Raw genomic sequence first — 27226 nt, 5'->3', positions numbered from 1 at the left:
ATGATCCCGTCTCACTTAAGGGTTTCCTTCCTTCGCTGTGGGGGGAAGCGCTCTCCAGCTCAACTCTTTCACTTCAACTCACTGTGCCCCTGCGCAGTGCTGTAAGCCAATATTTGGACTTTGACAGTGTACATTAAAACGTACATGCGCCACATCATTTTGTTTTATGATGTATGTAAAGCAAATATATACATAACGGGATGTTTGGAAGTGGTCCTTTATTACGTACTGTCTAATTATTCTGCTCTTATTCGCTGCTTTTTTCAATCTTTTTTTTTTTTTCACTGTGGGCTCTGGAGTGTTTCATGATCTATGAGGTGTCATGGCAACTGCGTCCACTTATCTGAGATGGATAAAACTTTGTGGCAGGGCATTTTAAAGCAGAGATGTTTCCTGAAAAGTCTGTATAGTCTTCCAGTTAGTATCTATTCGATAAGCATGTTCCTTTACTTTGTTTTCCAACACAAATCGTCACAATCTAAAGAACATTACTTACTAAGGCATGGTAAGCTTTGAAGTTATCTTTGTGTATTTGTACACCCTTTAACATTAATCCTGTACTGTAAATCACTGTCAACGTGCGACACCATTTATAGAGGGGAGAGAAGTGCTTTGGAGTCCACATTGCCTATGCAAGTTCAGTTAGCACTAAGAAAGGAGGTAGATAGATTGGAATTCCATGGATGGCGAGAAAGAGTGTCGCCTCAGAGGAGATCAGTCATGCCTCGCCACAAGATGCAGGATCTGAGGCGGCCGTGGCGTCACACTGAAAAACTCATGCATGGTCACAATTAGCAGCATCAGGCCATTGTCTTGTAATTTGCTTGATCCGGTCATTGCTGTAGGCAATTTTCTCTGCTTGCTGACAATAATAAAAAAAATGTTTTAAAACTACATCTGTCTAAACTGCTGCTTTTTTGTCACAAACTCCTTTTTTTGTCTTGGTGGTAGACCTCTACAAGGGTAGACGCTGTTTTGACATAACTGTCCCGGGAGAGGAGGGAGGAGGACTTTGGTTATGGTTTCATGTTGTGTTTACATTTTTTTGTTTGTGTGTCTGTTCTGTGGAGCAGTGGTCCGTCTTTTCTGTTGTGTTCTACACCATTAAAGTCAGACATTTACATGGAAAGGAGAAAACAAATGAGCCCTCTGCCACAAAGAGGGACTCTAATAGCCTATGCTGGGTCCTGTGAGATGGGCTTTGTCCCCAGACCCAAAGACACCCCCCTCCATACCCACATCAACAGTGAGCCATTATATAGCCAAGTAAAGTCAGATCCACTCGCAGTCTTCTTCCAAGGAAGTCTCAACAAAGCAGTGTCAATACAGTGATGGCTGGAGTGCTGTCTTCATATGCAAGCTGAAGATCTCCGTTCAATAACAAGAAATGATAGCCATGCTTAAGTGTCCTGAAACATAAATCAGTGTGATTGGCTGAGATAGTGTATGACTAAGCACATTTATTTCTGGGTTACGGAACCAGAGGGGTGCAAGGCGTCTGGCTTACTCAGTACAGTGTTCTTTTAGAGATCAGTGGCTACTCCTAACCTCCTGAGAACCAAGAAAAAAAAGTGTCCAACAATTTCTTTTTTGTTGTGATTTCCTTTCTATTTAGGATTAAAAAAAACATCTTACAATTTTTATATTTTTTTAATTCATTTTCATTTTAAATTTTATAGCATGTCCCCTGTGGTGGACAAAAGGATGCTTTATGCTTTTAGTGGTATTAAATTAAGGGTAAACTTAACCAAATATAAGGGAAAAGGTTATTTATCCTTCTAGACTACTTTATTTGCCTTTTTGGACAGTTGTATTTATTTTTTCTGGATTGTTCATTTTTATTTTCATGTTTTTCTTTCATCTGTGATAATTCATTTTTTAGTCTTACTCTTTCTCGCTATCCTCTTGAGGCACAGGTTCATAGTCCTCATCTCTGTTTCACTCACTCATCACCTGAGAGCTTCAAATCTGACCCTCCCTCATTTATCCTATACAAATGATCTCCTAAATTTCCCAAAACATCAAAATATTTTGGTCCTGGTGTCCATTATAATGGACATTCATAAAGTCACTATTATTTCAAAATGTAAATAACTTAACTTCTTTCAAAATTAATCATATGATTCCTGACATTTTCATTAACAAGACCATATATTGCCATCATAATGAATGCTTAATAAGAAGACACTGACTTATCTCTCCTCCTTCCATAAAATGTGCTTGTTTTGATGTCAACCATTTTTGAGAACAAGAAAGAGGAGGTTCCCAGCAACCCAGCCAATCACATGATCACAGGATGTCCACAGGAATTGATAGAATAGCTCAAAGGGGTATGTATCTAGAACTTATGTCCACTACAGAGGACATAGGTCTATGGATTCGGTCTCAGGAGGCTAAAGTTACCCGGGTTAGCCAGTTACCTCGCTTCGTAGTCCTCACATCAGGACTGGACTGTGGTCAAAGCCAACAAAACATATTTTGTTTCACCTAATAAAATGTGCAATTGATTATAACAAAAACGAACTAACCATACATTATGGAAGATTATTTGAGTGCTTTGTCTACTCATTACAAAGTCTCGGATTATAATCAAATACTTCTCCTTTAATGAGACCTTATTGCCCGGGAGGACATGGTGGAATATGCTCTTGTGTCGAGTCAGTGTGGGTGGATTCTTGGTGGATGGGCAGGCGGCGTTTTGGCAGAAAAAAAGTCACGCCAGGCGAAATAATAAATGCAGAGGGGGGGGGGGGGGGGGATAAGGTTGTCACAGCAGGGACAATGATGAGTCAGGGTCTTACAAATGGCTGCTGTCACACTCAATGGCTCCCTTTGCACCAGACTGCAGTCGCTTGTTAAAAGCGAAGCGCAAATTTGTCGCAGTGGTTTTAGACCTAAATAACCCTACATGTAGGTTGGGAGGGGTGGGGATGGTCCTGCCTTTGTCTCTGGGCTGGACTTTACTGCGCGAGCAGAAACTGTGCTGATGATGAATTTGTTCTCTTAACTTTTTGTTCATGTTCTTTTTCAACCCGCTCCCCTCCTGCCTGCGGTGCTGCAAGAGGCCGACTGGCTGTAGAAGACGGTTTGTGTGTTGGTGAGACATTTTTCTTTTTTTCTTCTGATTTTTTTTTGCATACGATTTTATGACTGCTCAGCCAATCCCCATGACACTCTTTCCCTCATATTTTCTTCCTCTGGTTTCAATATTGAAGTCTTTGTTTTCTGCGTGACATTTTTTCCCCTCTTCTCTGGAATGCTTTTTTTGTGGCAATTAGCCGTTTATGTGTTGTGAGTATGCAGAGTTGTAATGTGTGTGTGTGTGTGTGTGTGTGTATGTGTGTGTTGGTGGGGCATCTTGGCAACATTAAGCATGTTTAATGGCCTTGATAGGCAATATGACTTCAAAAGTGAATCCCACATCTGTTAGAGATTGAGCAAGAGGAGAGACCCACAACACTCACGAGTGTGACGACAAAGTGGCATCAGGGCCACGGCTAGGCCTGCATAGGGACTTGAGACACACTCGACACACACACACACACACACACACACACACACACACACACACACACACACTCTCTCTTTCTCTCTACATCTGCCTCAGTCTCTGTATCTCTCCCCTCTTCTTTCTCAATATTTTTGTCTCTCTCTCTCTCACTCTGTCTCTCCTCTATCACTTTCTCCATCACTCTCTGTCGTCATTTCTCTCTCTCTCTCTCTCCTCGATATGCAAGCCCTCGGCTGTCTATTCTCCCCCAGTTCTCTCTGTTTCTCTTGCTCTCTTTGACCCTTTGTCTAACTCTCTAACGAACCCACACCCATGTCTTCATCTCTCTTTCTCTCTTCCCCCTGTTCCTCCATACACACTCATGTCTTCATCTCTCTCTCTCTCTTCCCCCTGTTCCTCCATACACACTCATGTCATCATCTCTCTCTCTTTCCCCTGTTCTTCCTGATGGCTTTGACTTGGGCTGTGACTCAGCAGGTACAGCCTGTTCATCTGGCTGGCAGAGAGAGAAAGAGAGAGAGAGAAAGAGAGAGGGAAAGAGAGAGAGAGAGAGAGAGAGAGAAGCGAGAGAGAGAAATAGAGAGAGAGAGAAGGAGAGAGGGAGAGAGCATAAAAAAGAAACAGACAGATAGAGGGATGTGTGTGAGAGAGAGTGTTTGCTTTTTTGCAGCATGAGTAAAAAAAAGGAGTTGACCTTAAGTGCAGTGTGTGTGTGACTTGTGTGTGAATGAGTGTGTGTGTTTGTGTGTATGTTTGTGTGTGGGACTGTGTTTGTGTGTGTGAGTGTCTGAATGTTGTCACAATGGCCATGTTTACAATACCAGAACAATCACGCAGCTCTTTTCAATAAGTCTGAAAAGCCTCCTTCTCCCCCAGCACATTGTGTGCGCGTGTGTACGTCCACTCTCATAGTGCTCTTATCTCAACAGCTGGGCGCTTTGCAGTCACAGTCCTTTGTTCCTTAATTGTTCCCCACTGCCATTTACACAAATTGGCATTTGTAATGCATCATTATATTTACTCAGGGTTTCCCATTTATATGGCTAGTATCCCAAACTGCCCCTGTGACAAAGGCCAGCTATTCAGGCTACTGGTGAAGCAGTGTCCCAGTCCCTGTTGGTCAATATGGGAGCGTTTGATCAATGACAGATAATTGTGTTTGCTCTTTTTGGAGAATGGGGATTTGGGTGCAGCTGCAGTAGCCATTATTCGTAGTTACATCATCATCATCTAGCAAACACATAGGTACATAAACAGTCTTGTTCCTAGTTTATTTAAAAAAAATAAGAGAAACGAAAGAAAAGGGTACTGGAATAGCACACTCCTGTGCATGTTTTCATCTATAAATTGCATCACTCGCATGATTTGTGTGGAACATTTCCCGCATTCAGATGCGTCTACATCAGTATGTCGCGTTCTCCAATAGAAAATACTAGTACAGTGATGCTACTCTGGCACAGAATCAGCAACAAATGCATTTTGTGTTTGGGAAAGGGAAAAAAACAACAGAAAACCCCTGCAGTGAAACAAGAAAAATGCTGAAATGATGATGATTTTGAAATTTCTACAGACCACAACAATGCAACCTCCTCTTCTGATGTCCTGGCAAAAAAAAAAAGAAAGTAAAATAAAGGAAAAGAAAAAAAGGACAGGGAAACAACACAACCCCATAGCTCGTCCTTTTGATCTCTGGAAGGACAGGGAAACAACACAACCCCATAGCTCGTCCTTTTGATCTCTGGAAGGACAGGGAAACAACACAACCCCATAGCTCGTCCTTTTGATCTCTGGAAGGACAGGGAAACAACACAACCCCATAGCTCGTCCTTTTGATCTCTGGAAGGAGCAGCTTTCGTTCTTTTGATCTCTGGAAGGGGACTGGGTCTGGAAGTGGGGACCAGGCTGCCACAGTGTTTAAACATCAGCACGGTCCCCGGGTCTGCAGTGGGGAGGTGATGGTGGTGGTGGGGTGGGGGGGTCTGTTCTCATATCCGCCCCAGAGTTTGGCTCTCAGTTGTGGGTACGAGTCCTCCCCCAGCTGGCTGTGCCTCAGAGGCCTCCTTCTCGACCGTGGGGCTTGTAAGAGCGATTGTTTTGTTGTCATTGTGGTTGCTCAGAAGAAGAAGAGGACAAACTGACTTTTTTCTCTCTCTCTGCATTAATTGCCCACCACCCCCACCACACCATAACCATCCCACCTCCCACCCCCCCCCTGTTTTCTTGTCCGCTCTCTTGCCTTTGCACTTTTAAGTCAACACACATTTTGACAATCAAAGCAGGCATGTCCCTCTGCACAGGCAGATTTGCATCCACATCCAGAATGCGCTCTGATATTTGATATATGACCATAATGAATACCCACTGTGCCGCTCTTTCTTCCCCGACAGAATCTTTTGATTATGCAATTCTGTGTTGGGGTGGGGGAAGAAACGGCAGGAAAAAATATGGCTCACTTGCCTTTTTGTCTTAAATTGAGTTCTGTGGAGGAGCATTTTGATGTTGAAAGTGGCGATCTAGTGCTGGCGATGAGGGTGAGATTTAATTGTTTGGGGATGAATTGGCTCTGAGGACCTGAAACACAATCAGCTTATGAATCGATTTGGTCAGCTCCCAAGGCTTGAATGAATTGCACCCCCTCTGTAACGTAGTGTAATTCATGTCTGTATACCGCCAGGGCAGTGCACGGGGACACTTCAGGCCCTCTGACCTATTTCCTCTTTCTAGCAGTGCTGAGGACAATGTCTCCTCCTCCATCACTTTATCATTTCACCTATAATCTGACAAGCCACGGCCCATGGACACTGTTGCAAATGTTGCCAAAATCAAACATCCGACTGCTGTAGCCTAAGGGGCTGTGTGTGTGTGTGTGTGTGTGTGTGTGTGTGTGTGTGTGTGTGTGTGGGGTGTGTGTGTGTGTGTGTGTGTGTGTGTGTGTGTGTGTGTGTGTGTGTGTGTGTAGCTAAACTCTCGGCTATTGATTTCCCATTTAACTCCCATAAAGGATGTCCAGTAAATGAGCAAGGGGAGAACTCTAATGGCCCAGAGACGTGTGAATCAACCTTTTAATTCATTATCTATTGTTGTGGCACATGGCAATGTTAGTCACTCCTGGCGGCTACTCGGTCTGACTTTGGAGTACTTCATAGCACACGGGGAGAGAGCGGAGTGTGAGGCGGGGGAAGAAATATCAAGCACGACATCAGTAAACAGTAAACGATGGCTCCTGACGGGGCGTGTCTTTCTCTCTCCCCAGGTAGGCCGACCTCTTGTTCCTGCACGGGGAGGCGACCTCAGCTCATTATTACTCATTTTTATGATTTTCTCTGTCGGCCAGGAGGAGCGACCAGATGCTCTAGCAGGGGGGAGCGCCCAGCACCAAGCTGAGCCCTGACGCATCCGATTGGCTGGGAGAAGGGAAGCGTTCTGGGGGTCAAAGGGCAGATTCTTCCAGAGGGGAAACGCCATCTGCCCACCGTTGTCTGGGTCGCAGTCTGTTCGCCCCAGTTCTGATTTCCTGCGGACGTCTCCTTGAGACAAGCACCATACATCAACTATCACATTGCAGCCGGCTCCTCTCTGAAGTACTCCACCTCAGACAGTGAAAGCAACAGCATATTATATGCAATTCAATTGAGTGACCTAATTGATTTCTTTTGTATTATGTATTAGCAAGATGTAAAAGAAATTCCAAGTATGTACATGATATTCTTGAAAACCTTTATTCATTTTAAATCTCATTTACTGTACATGAAATACATATCTTAAATATTCAGCTCTGATTTAGTAGAGGATATTCTAGGGCCTCTCATAACATCCTGTATATGACATGTACATTATTCAAATCCAATCCAAAGAGACATTCAAGCTACAATGCCGAGGAGACCTTATGCAAGAATTAATACTAGATCAATTAGTACTATTACTAGAGGGTGAAAGTGCAGAAGTTAAAAGTACTATATAGTCAGAGAAAGTGGTAGAGGAGGGAAGAGAGGAAAGTGCATGTTTGGTGTGTTACAGTGGGGCTACACCAGGCACGTTCGCATTGCGTCTGCTGCAACCACTATGATCGATTGAACTGGCTGCACCAGACGTGATAATGGCGTGTACGTCTGAAAGAAATAGACCAGTCGTCTAAATTTGTTTTAACGCTACGCGCCCCATGTAGCCTCCCTTTTAGGTGTGTGTGACATCGTATGACACACAACAATCAGATTTAATGTAAATATGAACAAAATTACCACTACTGTCTCCAAATCAAAATCTGCAGGCTGGCTCTTCTCCAAGGCATTGTTAGTGAGTGACTGTTCCAATTCACAAACTGTGCAATAACTAATATGAGCGCACAAGGGCAGTGCACACAGTAAGTGTTTGATTGCCATGTCCCTGGGCAGATTCAGACATGTTTCATCTGATGAGCTCTTACTGTATGTAGTGGTGGCACATTGGTGAGGGCTTCTTTCTGGGCACGGGTAGTTGCTGATAAATGTTGTCTCGTTTTCGGATCAAATGTATTGCATCTCTCCTCTTGCTGTCCTCGTCCTGTCCGAATAGGGTGCGGAATCCGTCTCCTCCGTCGACCCGGCGCGTGTCAGGAAGGCATGACTTTGCTGATGTCGGTGGAGGACAGCTTGTGTTCCAGTTTTTCACTCATATTTGTAATGAGTCAGTGCTTTTTGAGAGGCTGTTTCGGGGGACATGAATAGACTGAAGTCTCTTTCTCTGACAAACATTATAAACATATTGGCCACACTGGGACATCCCAAGGACTAATGGCCCTCTGCAATTAGACTCTCTAAATCCATCCTTTGAGGCCCTTCACTCGCTCATACTCTCATTTGAACAGCCCTCCTCTAGACACCTAACACCTTCGGAGTAATGGGTCAGCACTCCAAAAGAGAAAAGCCTTTTTATTCTTGAGGCCATTTGTCTCCCTGATCTCAGCATCTAACCCTCCGAACTCTCTAACCCTGCCCTGAACTGACACTATGGCCTCTTACAAGATTGCATTCATGACATCATTATGCTTCTTGTGCTTTAGCAGAAAAATCTTATCCAGAGTGTCTTACACTCATTTACTGTTCTACTTCCTGTACATGTTTAATGTTTGCTTTAAATGGGAAATAAAATACAGTAAAGTTTGCCATTTCAGTTGGTTGATAAAAAAGTTGACTAAATTGAATTGAACTAAATAAAATTTAGACTGTGTGTGCATTATGGGAGTCACCCATGAGAAGCCTGACTGACCTTCCAGTAGTTGTGTACATGCCACAGCCACGTGCCATGTGGACAGAATCTTGGATGACTCACCGGACTCCATGGGTTGTGAGGAATATAATGAGGACCTGATGAAGTGACAGGGCAGAGAAAGTGGGCCAGTGTGATAGATACTCCCACCATGCGAGTCCACTGACGTCGGAAGACAGGACCAGTGGCAACACACTCACACACACACTGCAGAAGAATGACTGTGTATCAAGGACAAGCAAGTATGAAGTGGTGTGTGTGTGTGTGTGTGTGTGTGTGTGCGTGCGTGCGTGCGTGCGTGTCCTAATATGAAGTAATAATCCTGCAGCTCAGAGGATACATAACCCTACCCGTCCTACCGTCAGCAATATTTTTACTTCTCTCATTGGCATTCCTATCCAAATGAGCACATCTCAGTGCCCTCCAACCAAACAATTAGCTGGCAGTAGCTTTGCCACTTTATGTGTGTGTGTGTGTCTCAGGGTAACAGGCTCAACACTTACTAGCTGCTGGATACCAACTACACAGCTCGGCCTTTCAGTGAGGGTGTGTGAAGTGTCATTAATCAAGCTAACGAGGGAACAAGGCCCAAGAACTATTGGAGCATGAACAAAACACAGTTCACTTTGTAGCTACTTTCTAATTTTACAAACATAATTTTATATGAACATTACCTCCCAAGTAGTAATATGTTTGTGATACATGAAATGTGTGATAAGAGATATCTGTTAAGGAAGCAAACTCGTTACATTTTGTTATCACAAATGTAATGCTTTGAGAGACATGGGACTGAAAGTTAATTTCCCAATAGAGTGCTGAATGAATTAACTAATCAGATGCATTTCAAGGAGAAAGACATGCCTGCCTGCCAATGGCTTGGCATAGGAAGAACAATAGGGCAGGATTTCACACAGCAAGGTTTTCTAAATTTCTTGCAATAGAGCAACCAACCAATCACAGTAATTATCCTGATTTGTTACTCAAGTCTGACTCCAAATGGCTTAAGCCACAAAGTATTTGACTCAGCTGTTGTATCTAATTGCCTTGCACAGCAGCACCAGTAGACTATTAGCTGAGTAGGTTCAGTATAAAAATGTGCATCTTGTATGCAGATAGACAAGTTACAAGGTCTTGGGTTATTAGAGTTGATCTAACTGAGGGCTGTGTTGTCCTCTGTCTAACAGCCATGTTTTCTGGGACTTGTTGTTGGTGGTAAGTTTGTGTTTTAAGCATATGTTTGTGTCAGCCCATGAGAAAAGTAAAATTTGAAATGAGACATCAGCCAGTTTCTCTTAAGGAGATGTAAGGTGATGGGGGGAGAGGGAAAGGGTGTTTTGAGCTCTAAATTGAATTGGTTTGGGCTTAGACAAGATTGTAACTTTGCAGCTGAGCTCTCAAAGTACTGTTTTTTTCCCTTCTCAATCTCTTATCCTAACTTATTTCTCTTAAGGGTCCCTTAGGAGAAATGGGTGAGCCGAATAAGATCTGATTTATTTTTTGTGACCAAAAAGACCTTTTTCAAGATTAACTTTTCCTTGGAAGTTATTTGCATTACAAGTTATTTACGTCCAGAACAAGTTAATGGCTTTCGGGAGGAGTAATGTGCATCACTATAGTGCATTTCAATTCCTTGTTGTAGGATTCTAAAATCAGAACTGCAGGGAGAGGGCAATGTATTGATGTTTTGTGTTTTGCAGGTTGGGCCTGTGTTTCCTTCTGGCTACTCCATGCTGCTCATTGGTGACTAACCCTGGTAACCTTAACTATTATATTACATCCCAATGACTAGCACAGACTTGTTAATACAGATATAGGATGAGGTCAATGCAACAGTAAATGGATTTGGTGTGAAACAAACCATAGTGTTGAAGGGGCATGGAAACCTCCACAGCAGTGATGTTAAAGCCTTGCTGGGATGGTATTGAAATTAAATAAGTTGGCAAAACAAATGGCCTTTAGACATTCCTCAAGTGTCCTTTTTGTCCCTGTAATGTTGCTAGTTTCTGCTACTTCCAAGCTTTCATTCACGCTCTAATTTTTACATTTCAGACTATTACACGGACAGCCTGCGACTTCCTGAAGAGGCCCCACCTTCTCAGTCAGAGAGACCGTACAAAGGCCCTTCGCGCGGTCTCTTCGGCAGACCCAACAGATTTATATGTAGCAGAGGTTATACGAAATCTTCTGCTGTGAATATGAAGCCTGCTGGTACTCTCCCCCCTTCCCCAGCAGGCCAGCAAAGCGGGGGGAGTTCATATGGTGGAAACGTCCCTAACCAAGGCTCTCTATCCTCCTGGGGGGTCCGGCCAGTGGATTCTTCCAGAAATGATGGTCTTTCGGCGAACACTGCTGTAGATGGGTCGACAAGTAGCACAAACTACAGGCCGGTTACAAGTCAGTCTACAGGCAATACACACTACAGGCCAGTTGCAGGTCAGTCTAAGGGCAGTGTGGGCTACAGGCCTACCAATCAGCTGTCAAAGGCAGAGGTCAACTCGGGTCAGTACAGGCCCTATCCAGCTAAACCTGCTCTTGGCAAAGATGATGTCGAACAAGTACTGGTTAGGCCAAATTCCCCTGCTTGGTCTGCTAAGCCTTCCTCTGCAGCTGTAGTTGGGTCAACAACTGACGTAAGCTACAAGCCAGTTACAGGTCCGTCTAAGGGCAGTATGAGCTACAGGCCTGCTAATGAACAGTTAAAACCCTCAACGAGCTTTGGTCAGTACAGGCCCTATACAGCTAAACCTGCTCTTGGCAAAGATGAGGATGTCAAACAAGTGCTGGTTAGGCCAAATTCCCCTGCTTGGTCTGCTAAGCCTTCCTCTGCAGCTGTAGTTGGGTCAACAACTGACGTAAGCTACAAGCCAGTTACAGGTCCGTCAAAGGGCAGTATGAGCTACAGGCCTGCTAATGAACAGTTAAAACCCTCAACGAGCTTTGGTCAGTACAGGCCCTATACAGCTAAACCTGCTCTTGGCAAAGATGAGGATGTCAAACAAGTGCTGGTTAGGCCAAATTCCCCTGCTTGGTCTGCTAAGCCTTCCTCTGCAGCTGTAGTTGGGTCAACAACTGGCGTAAGCTACAAGCCAGTTACAGCTCCGTCTAAGGGCAGTATGAGCTACAGGCCTGCTAATGAACAGCTAAAACCCTCAACGAGCTTTGGTCAGTACAGGCCCTATCCAGCTAAACCTGCTCTTGGCAAAGATGTCGAACAAGTACTGGTTAGGCCAAATTCCCCTGCTTGGTCTGCTAAGCCTTCCTCTGCAGCTGAAGTTGGGTCAACAAGTGGCGTAAGCTACAAGCCAGTTACAGCTCCGTCTAAGGGCAGTATGTACAGGCCTGCTAATGAACAGTTAATGCCCTCAACGAGCTCTGGTCAGTACAGACCCGATTCAGCTAAACCTGCTCTTGGCAAAGATGAGGATGTCAAACAAGTGCTGGTTAGGCCAAATTCCCCTGCTTGGTCTGCTAAGCCTTCCTCTGCAGCTGTAGTTGGGTCAACAACTGACGTAAGCTACAAGCCAGTTACAGCTCCGTCTAAGGGCAGTATGAGCTACAGGCCTGCTAATGAACAGTTAAAACCCTCAGCGAGCTTTGGTCAGTACAGGCCCTATCCAGCTAAACCTGCTCTTGGCAAAAGATGATGTCGAACAAGTACTGGTTTGGCCAAATTCCCCTGCTTGGTCTGCTAAGCCTTCCTCTGCAGCTGTAGTTGGGTCAACAACTGACGTAAGCTACAAGCCAGTTACAGCTCCGTCTAAGGGCAGTATGAGCTACAGGCCTGCTAATGAACAGTTAAAACCCTCAACGAGCTTTGGTCAGTACAGGCCCTATCCAGCTAAACCTGCTCTTGGCAAAGATGATGTCGAACAAGTACTGGTTTGGCCAAATTCCCCTGCTTGGTCTGCTAAGCCTTCCTCTGCAGCTGAAGTTGGGTCAACAAGTGGCTTAAGCTACAAGCCAGTTACAGCTCCGTCTAAGGGCAGTATGTACAGGCCTGCTAATGAACAGTTAATGCCCTCAACGAGCTTTGGTCAGTACAGGCCCTATCCAGCTAAACCTGCTCTTGGCAAAGATGAGGATGTCAAACAAGTGCTGGTTAGGCCAAATTCCCCTGCTTGGTCTGCTAAGCCTTCCTCTGCAGCTGTAGTTGGGTCAACAACTGATGTAAGCTACAAGCCAGTTACAGCTCCGTCTAAGGGCAGTATGAGCTACAGGCCTGCTAATGAACAGTTAAAACCCTCAACGAGCTTTGGTCAGTACAGGCCCTATCCAGCTAAACCTGCTCTTGGCAAAGATGATGTCGAACAAGTACTGGTTAGGCCAAATTCCCCTGCTTGGTCTGCTAAGCCTTCCTCTGCAGCTGTAGTTGGGTCAACAACTGATGTAAGCTACAAGCCAGTTACAGCTCCGTCTAAGGGCAGTATGTACAGGCCTGCTAATGAACAGCTAAAACCCTCAACGAGCTTTGGTCAGTACAGGCCCTATCCAGCTAAACCTGCTCTTGGCAAAGATGATGTCGAACAAGTACTGGTTAGGCCAAATTCCCCTGCTTGGTCTGCTAAGCCTTCCTCTGCAGCTGAAGTTGGGTCAACAAGTGGCTTAAGCTACAAGCCAGTTACAGCTCCGTCTAAGGGCAGTATGTACAGGCCTGCTAATGAACAGCTAAAACCCTCAACGAGCTTTGGTCAGTACAGGCCCTATCCAGCTAAACCTGCTCTTGGCAAAGATGAGGATGTCAAACAAGTGCTGGTTGGGCCAAATTCCCCTGCTTGTTCTGCTGAGCCTTCCTCTGCAGCTGAAGTTGGGTCAACAAGTGGCGTAAGCTACAAGCCAGTTACAGCTCCGTCTAAGGGCAGTATGTACAGGCCTGCTAATGAACAGTTAATGCCCTCAACGAGCTCTGGTCAGTACAGACCCGATTCAGCTAAACCTGAGGTAACCAAACAAGTGCCGGTTAGGCCCCAATCCTCTGCTTCATCTGCTAAGATGCCCTCCGGCAGCTTTGGGTCTCCTCAGGCCCAATGGGCCCAGGCTGAAGTCTCCTCCTCGACTTACGGACAAGCAGGCCAAGCAACCTGGCAGAGCCAAGCGACATCCACAAGTTCCAATTCTCAAAATTACGTCCCTCAAAGCCACAGAGGCAACGAGCTTGAAAATCTTGCTTACTCCACTGGCGCTTGTCAGCAGGGAGAAGACTCCGTCCTAATAACCGTCCCCAGTTATCTAGGCATTGGCATCATTGAGGTGCCGTGCCAAAGAAATGAAGAGGGTAAGCTGAGGCCTGCCACCCAACCTCAGGCATCTAATCCATCCTACCGTTCATGGAGATATAGAGAATGAAACTGGTAAGGTGCCCTTTCAACCAAAACCTGTAGTAATTGCAAGACGGTCTAGGAACATAATTGTCCTTCATTAAAAGTGTTCTTTGAATTTCAGGATTAGTCTGGTGGGGACCTATGGCAGAAGATGTGCTGAATATGACCGCTATGGTTTTGCTAAATGTTCATGAAGTGTCTCAAATGCCTTTCTGACTAATAAAGTTACTTATGGTTTGTAATTGAGTTTGTCTATCTTCAGTACTTTGTTTTTATTTTAAATGGACGCCAGTCATCTTGTTTCAATTTAATGTGCCTGGAGAGGGTTGTCGCCTAATTTGTTTAGCACGTGATTCCAGTGCCACCTACTGTCTTGTCGAATTGCAGTGAAGTTTAGGTTTCAGGAGGTCTGTTTAAATAGCTAAGGTTCGTGGAGTGAACGTGTTTGTTGGATCATTCAGCTTATTGCCTAATTTTTTTTAAGGGGGGGGACAATTGTGGTAGGCTACAGCTAGAACCTTAAACCGTGACTCTCACCAATTTCCTAGACTTCCGTTGCCTGACGTCATCATTGTTTTGTGCAACAGTGCAAGGTAAAACCGAGGTTTACCTTGAGGTCTACCTGTCGCCGCAGGTGATCTTCCGCCTCCAAGTTTTACGCTTTTTATCTTGAAGGAAACCTTCAGTTTCATCTTGTACGTGTCCGTGTGCAGGAGCGTGTGTCTCTGATAAATCAAATGGCGCCGAATTGACTTTGGAGACTTAACTCCTGTTCAAACAACTGCCGGGGAAGAATAGTTTGCTTTGACTTCCGGAATATATATATATTTTTTTTTTTTTTGGTTGTAACGAGTGGACTACCTTTTATGCCATATGCCGTAAGTAGCCTGGTCTAAATTCGTAGTAGGCTACGTTGAAAGTGACTAACACAGTAATTAGTTAATATCGTTCGGGGTATTTTTCATTTAGGCAATAACGTTAGCCTATGTAAATTAGTTATGTTCCTTAACATGTTTTCGGAATTTAAATTCGGTGCAATCCAATGACTACATGATCCTACATTTTCCTCTCCGTAATTCAGAGTAGGCCTATTCTTCGTTATTTATTCATGTTAAGTAATCAAATGAATAGGCTTATTCTGCCACTGCCGTATGGCAGGTGGTCGTAAACAGGTGCGTATTCATAGGCCTAGACAAACGTCACCATTGCTGTCTTGCACAAGCAACGAATTTGCCTTTTTTGAAGATGACGTTCTATATCCTTCTATATTGATATGTTCTTGTGCTACACTATTGTAAAAATAACCTCAACGCTTGATGGCCCTGTGTTTCAGTGTTTTGGTGAAGGTTAGGCTAGGGCTAGTGGTTGTTGTGTACATGAATACATACATGAAACATGAATACGCATCTAGGCTAATGTTTTTTTTCTCTTGTGTTTTGGTTGGACAGTTTCTGCCAAACGAAGCAAAATCCAGATACAGCACAGGCCTAGTCTATATGTCTGTTAAGGTTCTTTATATTGCTTGTTGCCTGCTTATTGTTGAAAAGTCGGGTCTAATTGCACTTGGAACCAGATGTTTACTTGACTTTAACAACAAACAACCCAGATAGCAGACGGGCATTGAAATTCATATTAAACCACAGTAAACCACTATAATCTGGCAAAATATTGGGAAATTCATACCCTGCTTTATCTACAGCCAGGATACATTTGGCTAGGCCTAGGTATGTCTGGTTTAGGCTACACAAGCTTGCATAAATAACCATTGACAACTTGTTATCAGTTTGAAAATCAAGTGCATTTATTCACTCTTCTTCATTTATAAATTCCCGTGTGCAAGCCTGTTCATTATTTTAACAAATAGGCTGTTGGTTACAGCACACTTTACCCTAGATGTAGATGGTGGCATTCACGTAACTGCGAGAAACATATTGCCTTGATCAGGTGGTACTTCTGGTCAAGGTAGGCTTTGAACTCGTGAATAAGGATTGAACTCGTGACTGACTGAAAAGGACAACACTTGCCTAGGATTACTTCATTTGCCTTTGCATGATGGGATCTGGCAAATTATCACTAAAGCAGTAGCCTAAATTCTTGCATTCTTTAAGATGAATCACATATTAACCTTATTTGTGCTAAGCTGACACTCATTGTTGATGGATTGCTTATCTGTGTGACTTACATTTGGATCACATTTTGAAGTAGACCCTTGACCCTGTCTGGAGTGACAACATTAAAATAAAAGAGTTCCAGTGGTTCAGTCATCTAAAAATAGGTGCCAACTCATACTGCAAGTTGCACAGCCTGAGTCTAGTAGTGAATTCCCCCACCTGGCCCAAGGCTGATAGGCCCCTCCCCCACAGTTCTGCTCTCCGCTCCTTCCTGTTAAAAGGGAGTTTTTCTTGCACTGGGTCGCCTTAGTGCTTGGTCAGGAGGATTCACGCTCTAGGTTCTGCAAAGCACTGAGACGATTTCGATCAGTATACAGTAAATAACAATTGAATTAAATGATGATCTCATACTGCGACTTCTCCCCAGGCCCTGGACCTCATGAGCCATGTCTGGTCACCACACTGGAGGTCCTAACCATGAGAGATGGAGCTTGTCTGGGCCAGGTGGCAACGGCCTCGGCCTGGATCGCAGCCTCTCCCAGGGTAGCACAGGCAGCCAGGGCAGGCCCTACCAGGAGCGTTGCGTGGACCCTGTGGAGCCTCTGTCGGTACCCAGGAGGGGCACTACCCACAAGGCCAACCCCAGAGACGCCAACGGCAAGGAGGTCGAGATCCAGGACTTTCTGCCTGTGCCAGCCGAGTCGTCGTCTTCCTCGAGGATGTGCGAGTGCAGCCCCTGCGCTTCCGTGGCTGCGTGCCGGATATTTGTGTGCAACGTGCTGACCTGCGGACTGTTCCAACGTGTCCCGTGTCTGGCGCCTGCTGAGAGCCAATCGGAGGAGGTCAAAGTGGCCCGTTCCACTCCCAGCTCTGCCAAGAAGGACGAATCAGAGTCTGGTTACACGGACGTCTATATCCGCGGTGTGAAAGTGGACCCTATTTACCTGGACGACGAGCCAGTTTTCTATAAAGCCCCTCGACAGGAGCAACCGCGACCTTTTGGCCTTCACAAAAGCGGGAGCGTGTACCTGGACGAGTTTGGGCCGGGGGACGAGTGGAGCGACGACGGGGTCGCCGGCAGCGGCAACGTGGACTCGCTTATCTCGCGCAAGCTCCTGGACCTTTACTCGCAGTTCCAGATCGACGAGCTGGCCAAATGCACATCCGACTCGGTCTTCCTGAAGCGCACCAGCGATATCAGCCGCCTCATCTCTGACATTGTGCGCGAGCACAACCTGGAGGAGCAGGATGCCGAGTGTCGACTCGTCCACGGCATCATCCGCCTGAGCACACGCAAGAGTAAGAAGAGGCCCCCCGTACGTCGCCTGGAGACGCCCGCCGACAGCGGCACCGAAACCATGAAGGGAAGCCTCTCCCTCACCGATAGCAACTACAGTAAGTGTAAAATGATGCACAATTATAAATGTCTACCTACTGTTATTTTTTTTTTCTACAAGCTAATATGGACAACAGCGTGAGCCAAATAGTTTTAACTCATCAGGCCACTTGCTCTAAGCCAAAAGAGAACTTCAGTGAAGGGCTTCACTGAAGACAATTATGAGCATGAACATCTATGTGCTATGGGTGAAGTCCGGCGTGTCTTCATAAACTCATAAAGGATTTCTCCTTTAATGCTAGCAATCAATTAGTACTAGTGGAGTATCCACTGCTAGTGTTTTTTCCACTGTTTCATCAGTCACATTTTATACATGAGTTTGATTTGAGCCTCAACCTTAGTCCTAGCTTCTTCACTTCTCTGTGTTTGTGTGAGAGCACATTAATCAGCAGAAAATCATTCTTAAACATTATATGGAAGAGGCAGGTAAACTTGCGGAGGCTCAGGCCTTTGAATAGGGAGCTAATTCCACAATGTTGTGTTTATTCTATGTGTGTAGAATTTGCATGGATGAGGTAATCCTAGCTTAAGGCCAGACTGGGCTACATATGGAAGAACCAGAGCAAGAGCACAAACAAGTTGTATGAAGGTTATAACTGATAAGAGACAAAATAGTGGGGCACTCTGTGCAATAATTAAAGGAATAGTACATGAATCAAATTAATTCATCTAATAGGTTCTAGTTGTTCATCACGTCTTGTCATTGGGCCTCACTCACCAACCGTTCTTATGAAGAATTCATTCCCCCTAAAATATGGCATTTACTGATGCACCGAGCACTCTTACGCACACTTAAGTGCTGATATACTTGGTTGTTGCATTTTCAGCAATTCAACAGATATATAATAATATTGGATTTAAATAACGACTATTAATGTAATTTACTAGGGTTAACTTTACTAACTAAACATGACAGATAACAGTTCAGTTATCACCAACAATGCATCTTTTTTGTTTCACCCACTATTGATTGACACTAAATTAAATTGAATTAAATTAAGCCCCTAATGTAATTATTTACAAGAGCCACTGAATTTTTGTTGTTTTCAGATGATTTCAGATTCGAGGCAGGGAACTGACACAGTGGTGCAGTATGCATAAGTGAAAGTGGGATGTTATAGTAGAACGTGTGCCATGGAGGTAGTGCAGAAAGTGAACAGTGCAAAGATGTAACCAAGAGTGCAATACTAGAGAGAATAGAATGCAAGAATAGAATACTGAATACTGAACATGTTCGTGAATCAAACATGGAGTTTTTCTCAAGATCTTCTTAAGAACAAATATAGTGGCTGCAGTGTCCGTATCATTTCCCGATCCACCCCACCTCTCTCTCCCAATCTCTTCTTGTCACTCTTCACTGGCAAAGGCAAAATAGGCAAACACAAATGTAAGAAAGCCCTTTGGAAGATATTGGTGATGTGCCAATCACCCACAGCAGATGTTTTACATAGAAAAAGGCACATCAGACTTGCTTGCTTTCTGTTTATATATAATATTCATTATATATTACATATATATATTCATTATGGCACCACCAAAAAATCAACACACGCCAGTAACGCCAGTTGCTGTTCTCATATAGGTCAGTTGGTAGCACAAGATATATATTTTCTGTGTGAAAAGTAATTGCCAACTGATTTGTGCTCAGAAACATATCTACTGGTAGAGAAAGGTAGAGTAACATATCTACTGTCCATGCCCAGTTCATGAGACCCTCACCATCATCATTAACTACTGAAGTTAGTTGAAATTACTGTGTCTGAATTCTTCCAGATGACTAATATTGTTCTCCATGTCCATAGATGACCTTGACGTCCAAATATCTAAAGAGACACCTTCAGATGTCCTAGCCAGACAAATGCGCCATAACAGCGATCGAGGTAACAATTGTAATCTAAATATCTTTTCACCCCTCTGAGATGGCTGTCATTGCCTAAGGACACAAATCATAGACTGTTTTCATGTGAAAGAGCTCATTGTTTTGTGAGTCTATGTTGAGATTATGAAGGTGGTCTATTACAAAGAATAGTTGACAAATATTGATTAATGTTTTGATTCTGTAGTCTGGTCATAGCTGGTATACCAGGGTCATTGAGAAACCACACCTGAGGTTATTTGTTTCCTCTTCGGTGGTTTTCGGGAACCGTTCACTTCCTATTTCTCATTTCATTTGAGGGCTCAATTTTTGCTAATGCCAGAGTTTTCGGTTTCTCTGTGAGGTCGCGGATTTGTTTTCTCCTTTGACTCGGAGGACGGAGTCATTGACACAGTCAGTCATTGTCAGGAAGACAATGCCTGCTTGTCCATTGGGTATCTGATCAGTAGCAGATGAATATTAATGTGCTGCTTGTAGCCGATCAGTCGCCTGTCCTACTATTTGACAGGACTCAAGCAGACACATGTATAATTTCAGTTGTAGTAAAGGATATAAAACATAAGGGAAAAGGACACAAATGATACTTGAAGGCACATGAAAACTAAAGCTGCTCTAACCTCCTTTACATGCATTTGGATATCTCTTAACATAGCCTCATTATATAAAATGGCCATATCTATTGCAACTCCTTTTGACTCTGGACTTGGTCACTGTAATACAGTAAAATCATTAATGGAGTCTACATTTTCAGCCCTAATCTACCTTATCGAGTAGATGGCAGACAATTTTAACAGTTTGTGTATGTGTGTGTGTTTGACAGCAAACTCATCCAGCTCGCCAACGACGTTTTCGCCAGCCTACCGGGAGACGGACTCGGACTCGTCTGGCCTTCCGCTTCTCCACAGGTATCCTCGCACATGAACCCCAGGAAGAATGTTCCGGATTGTTTCCCTGGATTTGGAAAACTGGGAAACTCTGGAATGTTGCCTCCTCCAAGGGTATTAGTTGAAGGAAATAGGTCAGTAATAGTTTGAGCCATAGACAGTTAGAGGAAAAAAGACATTTTAAGAGCTGTCTCTTTATATATTAAGAATTATAGTAATTTATATTTGTCCTTTGTGGTTTGTTGTTGTTTTGTTGTTGTTGGCTTTCCTTTCTGAGATGATTATGGTTCATTGCGTCGGCTATTGTCCACTGTGTAAAAGAATATATGATTTTTTTTCTGTGTGTGTGTGAGAGAGAGAGAGGAATGGAAGTGAGATGTGTCTGGTGATTGAGAATAAAAATGAGATTGGAAAAATTGAGGGAGAAACTTGAGAGAAAGAGAAACCTGAATCCCTCCATACCTGTCATGCCTTTGGTTGGCCCAGGTTATCTGTATTGTACAATATCATGTCATTACTAGTGAGATACTTAGAGTGTGCAGGCTCACCCTCGTCAGATCAAAATGTATATTTAGTCATTTTATAGATACTATTTTGCTTATAGGAAATGCAGGTATGTTGGCATTATCTGTTTGTGTGTGTGTGCGTGTGTGTGTCTGGGTGGTGTGTGTGTGTGTGTGCCTATGAACATGTGATCCTCTAGTGTGTCCTCTGTAGATGTGTCAAATTCAGGGATTAAATAGTGTAAATATACTGTGAATCTGAGGAAGCGTGTGCTCATCCACCCATGAACATGACAAAGGGTTTGTGTCCCAGTGGAATTGTCAAGTGGAGGGTTGAAGGACATCATGTTATTATTTAGTAGAAGAAATGTAAAAAAATGTTGTTATTATTATTGTTAAAACACAGTTTGAATGATTTTAACAAGTGTATTGTTGCCTTGCTGTCTGTGGTAAGGATTTGGTATAATATAGAAGGTGCCTGGTTCTGTCCCTGTTATTCTCTGTCTGTAGTGAAGGTGTAAAAAGTAGACACAGTCCCTCATCAATATCTGTCTTTGGAATTTTATTCTGAAAATAAATATTGAAGGAAAATGTGCACATGGGTATCTTTTCTTCTGTTATATGCACTAATATTACTAGAACTGATCATTAAAAATACTGTAGGATTACTGACATTCTCTGTCAATTGCCATTGTCAGCCATTTTGATATTCTGTGAAGCATTTAGGTGTGTGTGTGTGTGTGTGTGTGTGTGTGTGTGTGTGTGTGTGTGTGTGTGTGTGTGTGTGTGTGTGTGTGTGTGTGTGTGTGTGTGTGTGTCCGGTCATAGACAAAACTAGGCATAAATCAACAGCTTATGTGAAGCAGGAAGTAAATGAAGTGAAGCATGTGAATCAGACAGGTAATAACCCTATGAAAGCTCCAATGCCCCAGGAGAGGTGTAATGGTTATGTTTATGAGCTTTAGTCATGGGTGACATGCAGTAGTTAACAATGATATGGCAGCTGGGCCAGGGGCCACTACAACCATTTATAATGTAACATTTCCTGCTTCTGAAGTTCTGGAGTGCTGTCCTGACAAGAATGTAGCCTACATTTATTTTACTTAAAGCAGATTGCATCATCTTTATGTTGTTGAAGGTGATGTGGATGTACGACCATTCATATTAATCATAGCTGTTTTGTGTTACGCTAACAGACTCTTGAACATCTTGTCACTCAGGTATCACTAAGAGTAATCCATCTTTCAGTTGTTGTTTTTAAAGCTCATTCTGACATGGCCCAAATTCAGTGTTGGGTGTAACGCGTTACAAAAGTAATGTCATTTCTGTAATATATTGCTGTTTGCGGGAACGTTTACAATGCATGCAACGATGTTACATGCAAGTTTGATACCTGGTATGAAGCTGCTTAAAACAACTTAACATTGTGCATATTATTGTTAATGTTCAGAAGCGGACAGAGTACACAGCTTCATTACTTGAGTAAAAATACAGATACCCTTTGCTAAATTTTACTCAAGTACAAGTAAAAGTACAACAGTCAGATGTCTACTTAAGTAAAAGTACTGAAGTACTTGTTTTTAAAAGTACTTGAGTATCAAGAGTACAAGAGTAGCCTACATTTTCTAAATATTGCATTACTACTGCCAGTGCTTACATTTATGTACAGAAACGTCCTACATGGAGTTATGATACATGTATTTAAAATACATATTTCAAATAGAAAATACTATTTTGTAATTGAAACACTTGAAGCGAAAACTCATCTATTGTTTCGTCCATGGTTTCGTCTCTTATCTAAATCTGACCATGGAGTTGACTTTGGCGGAAAGCTGAAGGTGATTGCTGATAGGCTGTCCCAATCAGTGGTGCCTGCACAATCCAATCACGTTTGAGAGGGAAACAACAAATTGAGGGTTTCCAAAATGTTTTCCTTTTTTTTAGAGGTAGTAACGGGTACTCACGGTTATGGATAGAAATGTAGTGGAGTAAAGAGTACAATATTTGCCTCTCAAATGTACTTGAGTAAAGTCATGAGTACTCCCCAAAAATGATACTCAAGTAAAGTACAGATCCCTCAAAATTGTACTCAAGTACTGTACTCAAGTAAATGTACTCCGTTACTGTCCGGCTCTGTTAATATTGTGCATCAATGTAACTCAAACAAATAAGGCTTGTAAACAAGAGCTGGCAAAAGGGCATTATGACAACGTAAAGATCACTGCTCTTAAAGTGACAGTGCACCATTTATGAGTAAAACATAATTTCTTCAGAAATTAATGGTCTGTAAATAATAGGCCTTTTATTTTACTTAAGGTGTTTGAGTTATCATTTAAATGTCACTCACTCAAAGCCACTCACTTAGGGCACAGAAATGGCCAGCAGGCCACCATCTTGACATGTCTTTATTAAAGGAACCGTATGTAAAAAATTTATTTCAATTAATCCTAAAATTGCCCTGATATGTCACTAGACATTAAGAAATCATGTTCATTTCAAATATTTATATCACTGACAACAGTAGTCTGGCCAGGATATTGTCATTTAAAAAGTGAAGTTGCAGCTCTCAACTGATGATGATGTTGTCATTTTGTGTTTTGGCCTAATGCGCCACCCTCCACCTATTTACTAATCACAAAGTCAGTAGTGTTTCGGCATCCAGTTGCCAACACTGCCAGTCAGAGGGAAGGGGAAGGGGATACACCGCTCTACTAGCCTGACGAGCCAGACCCACATTAAAATGTAGGGTCTGGGCACTCACCGTTCGCAGTGCTCAGTCCGAGGGGCGGGATAATCGGTTGTCTTTCAAATTCCCTCTGCACGGACAATAGGACAGCGCTAGAACGAGTCCCATGCATTTTCCCACCAGCGGAGCTAGTTGGCTAGTTCTAACTTTTGCCAACTTAAAAAAAGCTTAACTCGTGTCAAGCTGTTCACCAACAGCAAGATCCATCTTCTTTGTTTTCAAGTAGCAGGGAATTCAAGCCAAACCGCTGCAACTCTGCCATCAATCATTATGTTAAGCCCGCCTAACGATTTGATTGGCCTGATAGAAGTTTAATATTTCCAGCTCACAAGCCAACGGAGAGTTGCTAGACTAGCCCTGGCAGCTGCCGCTAGGGTGCGTCTAGATTTCTAGGCTACCGCTCTACAGTAATTTAAAAGTTATTGTAGTACCAGTTTTAGCCACAATCTTACATATGGTTCCTTTAAGCTTTGATTTACAATATAGTAGGCTCTCTATTGATTTTTAATGAGTAGGCCTAGGCCTTAAAGTTACAGTATTTCTATCACAATTTACCAGACTTTGACCTTTTGTCGGTTTTTAACAAAATTCTGACTATGATTGTTCTTTGTATTGCATCATGAGCACTGCGCCTATTGCATTCTACTGTTGTTAGCCTTAAGCCTAGCTCAGTCATTATGCTATACATCTCCCTCCATTGGAAGAACAAGCTGCATTGAGCGTAATAAACTGCATTTAGAAGGGCAAATCCATATTTCTAGATATTTTGGTGAAAGTAACTTAAAAGTAATGCAATAGTAGTGTAATGCCTTACAATTCAGAGACTAACAAATTACTTTGAAATGACATTGGATTTTAAAGCCCAACACTGCCCAAATTCTTTTGCTGCATTGGCACTGGAATGCCTCCTCTGGTCCCTAACCTCCACTGAGACGATGTTTCTGAAGGGAGTTATGGTATTTGGCTTGTCGCCAGGAATACTTTTGTATCGGTGTTTAAAGAAATGCAATGTTAAGTTTCTTATCTTGGACTATCTATCTAGGGGCTGGTTAATGGCTTGTGTAGTTTAAGGTGACATATGGGGCTTATTGAAAAGTTGACCAATGCATGCCCAACCTCACTGACCACTATCTTAAAATTGGGTGCTTTGAAGACCAGTGTTAAAGGGAAGACAACAGAGCCAATAGGCCTACTAGGAAATTGTAAATACAAATGAACCTTTAATGAGATTTCATAGAAATATTTATAGTTCACATGAGAGCTCCCTTGTAAAGTATAAATATGTCTATGAAATCTTATTAGAGGTTCAGTCAATACTAAAATGTGTTTTGTGTAAACTGGAGCTAGGTGAGTGTTGCTCTGACACCATTATGCCTACCTGAGCAGATGGGGGATTTCCTGGTACTTCCCAGTGCGCCTAGCTGAGGTGACTCATTGTCCTGCTCTTCTCACACCTTAGTTTACATTGCAGTTAAAGCGCTTGTCATGGTGACACATCCTGCCACTCATCATAACTTGTCTTATGGGACACAAAGTATCGGTATTGGTATTGGGAGTAGACCTTGGTATCAGTCTGTATGCACCCGTAGGGCCATGACAAACCACTGCTGTATGAAGTGTGGCTGTTTTAAAACAAAAAAACGGTTTCATAGACGTGTTGCCATGAAGTCTGTATATTCTTTAAACAAAATGAAATCGTTGTAAATAGATTTTATTTCTCAAATATATCCCCTAGCCTCGGAACGCCCAGACCTTCACAATTGTATAATTGGGAGAGGGTCTGGAAAAGGCTCATTGACTTACGACTTCCAGCATAGGTGTAACTAGCAGTGAAATTAAACTTAAATTGGTAAATTAAACTCTTACCAAAACATTTCAAAAGTGTAGCAATCTTGTAAACAAAGATTTTAAATGCAGTAGTTTACTCAATTCCAAAGAAATACACGTCCTTGCCGGATTAGCGATTGTATTTGCGTGCCCATGTTTTAGGGACATTAGAAATGGGCTTCAATGGCCTCTTGGCTAGACGGAGCAGCAGAGCAAATCCCAAATTTGCCGAAAGTTTGTATGGGTATTCCCAGGCTATATCCCCACTTCTAATTGACAACTCCACAAATAGTCCCAGTTGTGACCACAAGGGGGAGACTAAACCGAACCTGACTAATGGATGGAACTACATGTTTTCATCCAACATTGATCAGTCAGAAGATGACATTGAAATGTATATGTGGATTTTTTTTGTTTGTTTTATTTCTTTTTAATAAAAATATATAGTACAAAAGTCTTTAGTAACAATATCTCAGTCACACACACACTGACGAATACACACATCATCATTCTTGCACATTGCCACCTGGCCACATTAATGAATTCAAATAATTCCCACTTGTCACTGACAGCGTTTCGACCTTTGGCTTTCTATGCTAGGGTCACTTGTAACAGTGCCAAGTGACAGTATTTCTCTCATCAGCTGGAAGAGGTCAGCCTGGCCCAGGAGCGGCCTGAAGAAGAGTTCGCTAATGAGGCTGTGGGGAATGGTGAGCAGGGAAGAGGTGCTCAGCAGGATCCGCGTCAGCCTCCCCTGGTCCTGTGGGTGAAGGGTCACCACGACCTCGTGCAGTGCCCTGTGGGCCTCCTGCTGTAGGCCCTCAATGAATGCTGGGGTTTGTAGTCCAGGAACATCTAAAGTGGAGAAAAAGATGGGGATCCATGTCATATGTCCATGTCATAATACCAGTATTATAATGGAATGTCATTTCTTTAAATTGCACTTCACCAAGAAGATGGTAGTCTTCTAGATTGTTAACATTGAATGGAAATCCATAAAAGTGTTTACGATTGATAGAAATCAAAACCAGTGTTCTACTCCTCTTTAGATCTGTACTTGTTCTGACTCAGTTCATAGAGTGGTGACTCGGCTGATAAACTTACCTGGATTGAACAGCAAAGCCCCTTTGATATAGGCATACTCCTTATGACTTAAATCCAAGCTCCTGAGTCTGTGAAGGCAGGCTTTAAGCTTGTGTACTCTGGCCAGTGTTGGCATGGCTGGCTCCTCCATCTCAAATCCTCTGTCGCTGGTGTTCAGCAGAATCCTCTTGAGGATGCTGGTAGCCGGCGAATCGGTCACCTCAAACTCAATGTTGTCCTGGGCAAGGCCCAGGACGAAGAGGGGGACCCAGGAGTTGTGGAGGAGAGCCAACTGGTCACACTGGGGCAGGTAGCGGAAGGAGGGCAGGCCAGTCATGAAGCGAATGGTCTTGATAAGAACGGCGGAGGCAGCTTGGCAGACGCCCTCTGGGTCTTTCAGGCACACTGTCCGACGCTGGTCACAGTGACAGATCTTTGGCACCAAGTACTGGCCTCGTCTATCCGCTGCTGGAGCCACACTGCTGTTGCTGTTGCTGTAGTGTCTCCGGCTCAGGATGTTGAACAGGATGGTGGGAGGATGTCTCTCCTCTGAGTCTGGGCACTGGCATTGGTGCTGGTTCACCTCAAATGGATGCATCTTCATACAAATAAAAGTCAAGCTTAAAAAAGTTTAAATATACACAGTGTAATTAAAAGTAAACAATTTGCTACTGTAACTGTTACTAGTTACTAGCGCTGTAACTCTCGTATGTGGTCCAAGTCTCAT

The 27226-nt window shown here is 43.3% G+C and overlaps 3 protein-coding genes across 4 annotated transcripts; 2 read left to right on the top strand and 1 right to left on the bottom strand.

The window, feature by feature from the left end:
- The first annotated feature begins 12787 nt into the window (after window positions 1-12787).
- On the top strand, window positions 12788-14319 carry LOC125284830 (translation initiation factor IF-2-like). Of its 2 annotated transcripts, XM_048228961.1 has the most exons (3): window positions 12832-12858; window positions 13078-14103; window positions 14195-14319. In XM_048228961.1, exon 2 carries the CDS (start codon window positions 13181-13183, stop codon window positions 14096-14098), a length of 918 nt encoding a protein of 305 aa, XP_048084918.1. In that variant the 5' UTR covers window positions 12832-12858; window positions 13078-13180; the 3' UTR covers window positions 14099-14103; window positions 14195-14319. The 2 variants fall into 2 exon arrangements, with proteins under 2 accessions (XP_048084917.1, XP_048084918.1); XM_048228960.1 differs by having other exon boundaries at window positions 12788-14103.
- Window positions 14320-14520: 201 nt separating this feature from the next.
- On the top strand, window positions 14521-21438 carry kdf1b (keratinocyte differentiation factor 1b). Its single transcript, XM_048228965.1, has 4 exons — window positions 14521-14951; window positions 16612-17579; window positions 19383-19460; window positions 20277-21438. The coding sequence occupies exons 2-4, from the start codon at window positions 16631-16633 to the stop codon at window positions 20375-20377; spliced, it is 1128 nt and encodes a 375-aa protein (XP_048084922.1). The 5' UTR covers window positions 14521-14951; window positions 16612-16630; the 3' UTR covers window positions 20378-21438.
- Window positions 21439-25817: 4379 nt separating this feature from the next.
- Window positions 25818-27226, bottom strand: nr0b2b (nuclear receptor subfamily 0, group B, member 2b). Its single transcript, XM_048228969.1, has 2 exons — window positions 26521-27226; window positions 25818-26271 (listed from the first exon to the last, which is right to left on the bottom strand). The coding sequence occupies exons 1-2, from the start codon at window positions 27101-27103 to the stop codon at window positions 25979-25981; spliced, it is 876 nt and encodes a 291-aa protein (XP_048084926.1). The 5' UTR covers window positions 27104-27226; the 3' UTR covers window positions 25818-25978.

This window comes from Alosa alosa, chromosome 20 (assembly GCF_017589495.1).
Source record: "Alosa alosa isolate M-15738 ecotype Scorff River chromosome 20, AALO_Geno_1.1, whole genome shotgun sequence".
Classification (NCBI taxonomy): domain Eukaryota; kingdom Metazoa; phylum Chordata; class Actinopteri; order Clupeiformes; family Clupeidae; genus Alosa; species Alosa alosa.
This window is presented reverse-complemented; position numbering and strand designations above follow the sequence as displayed.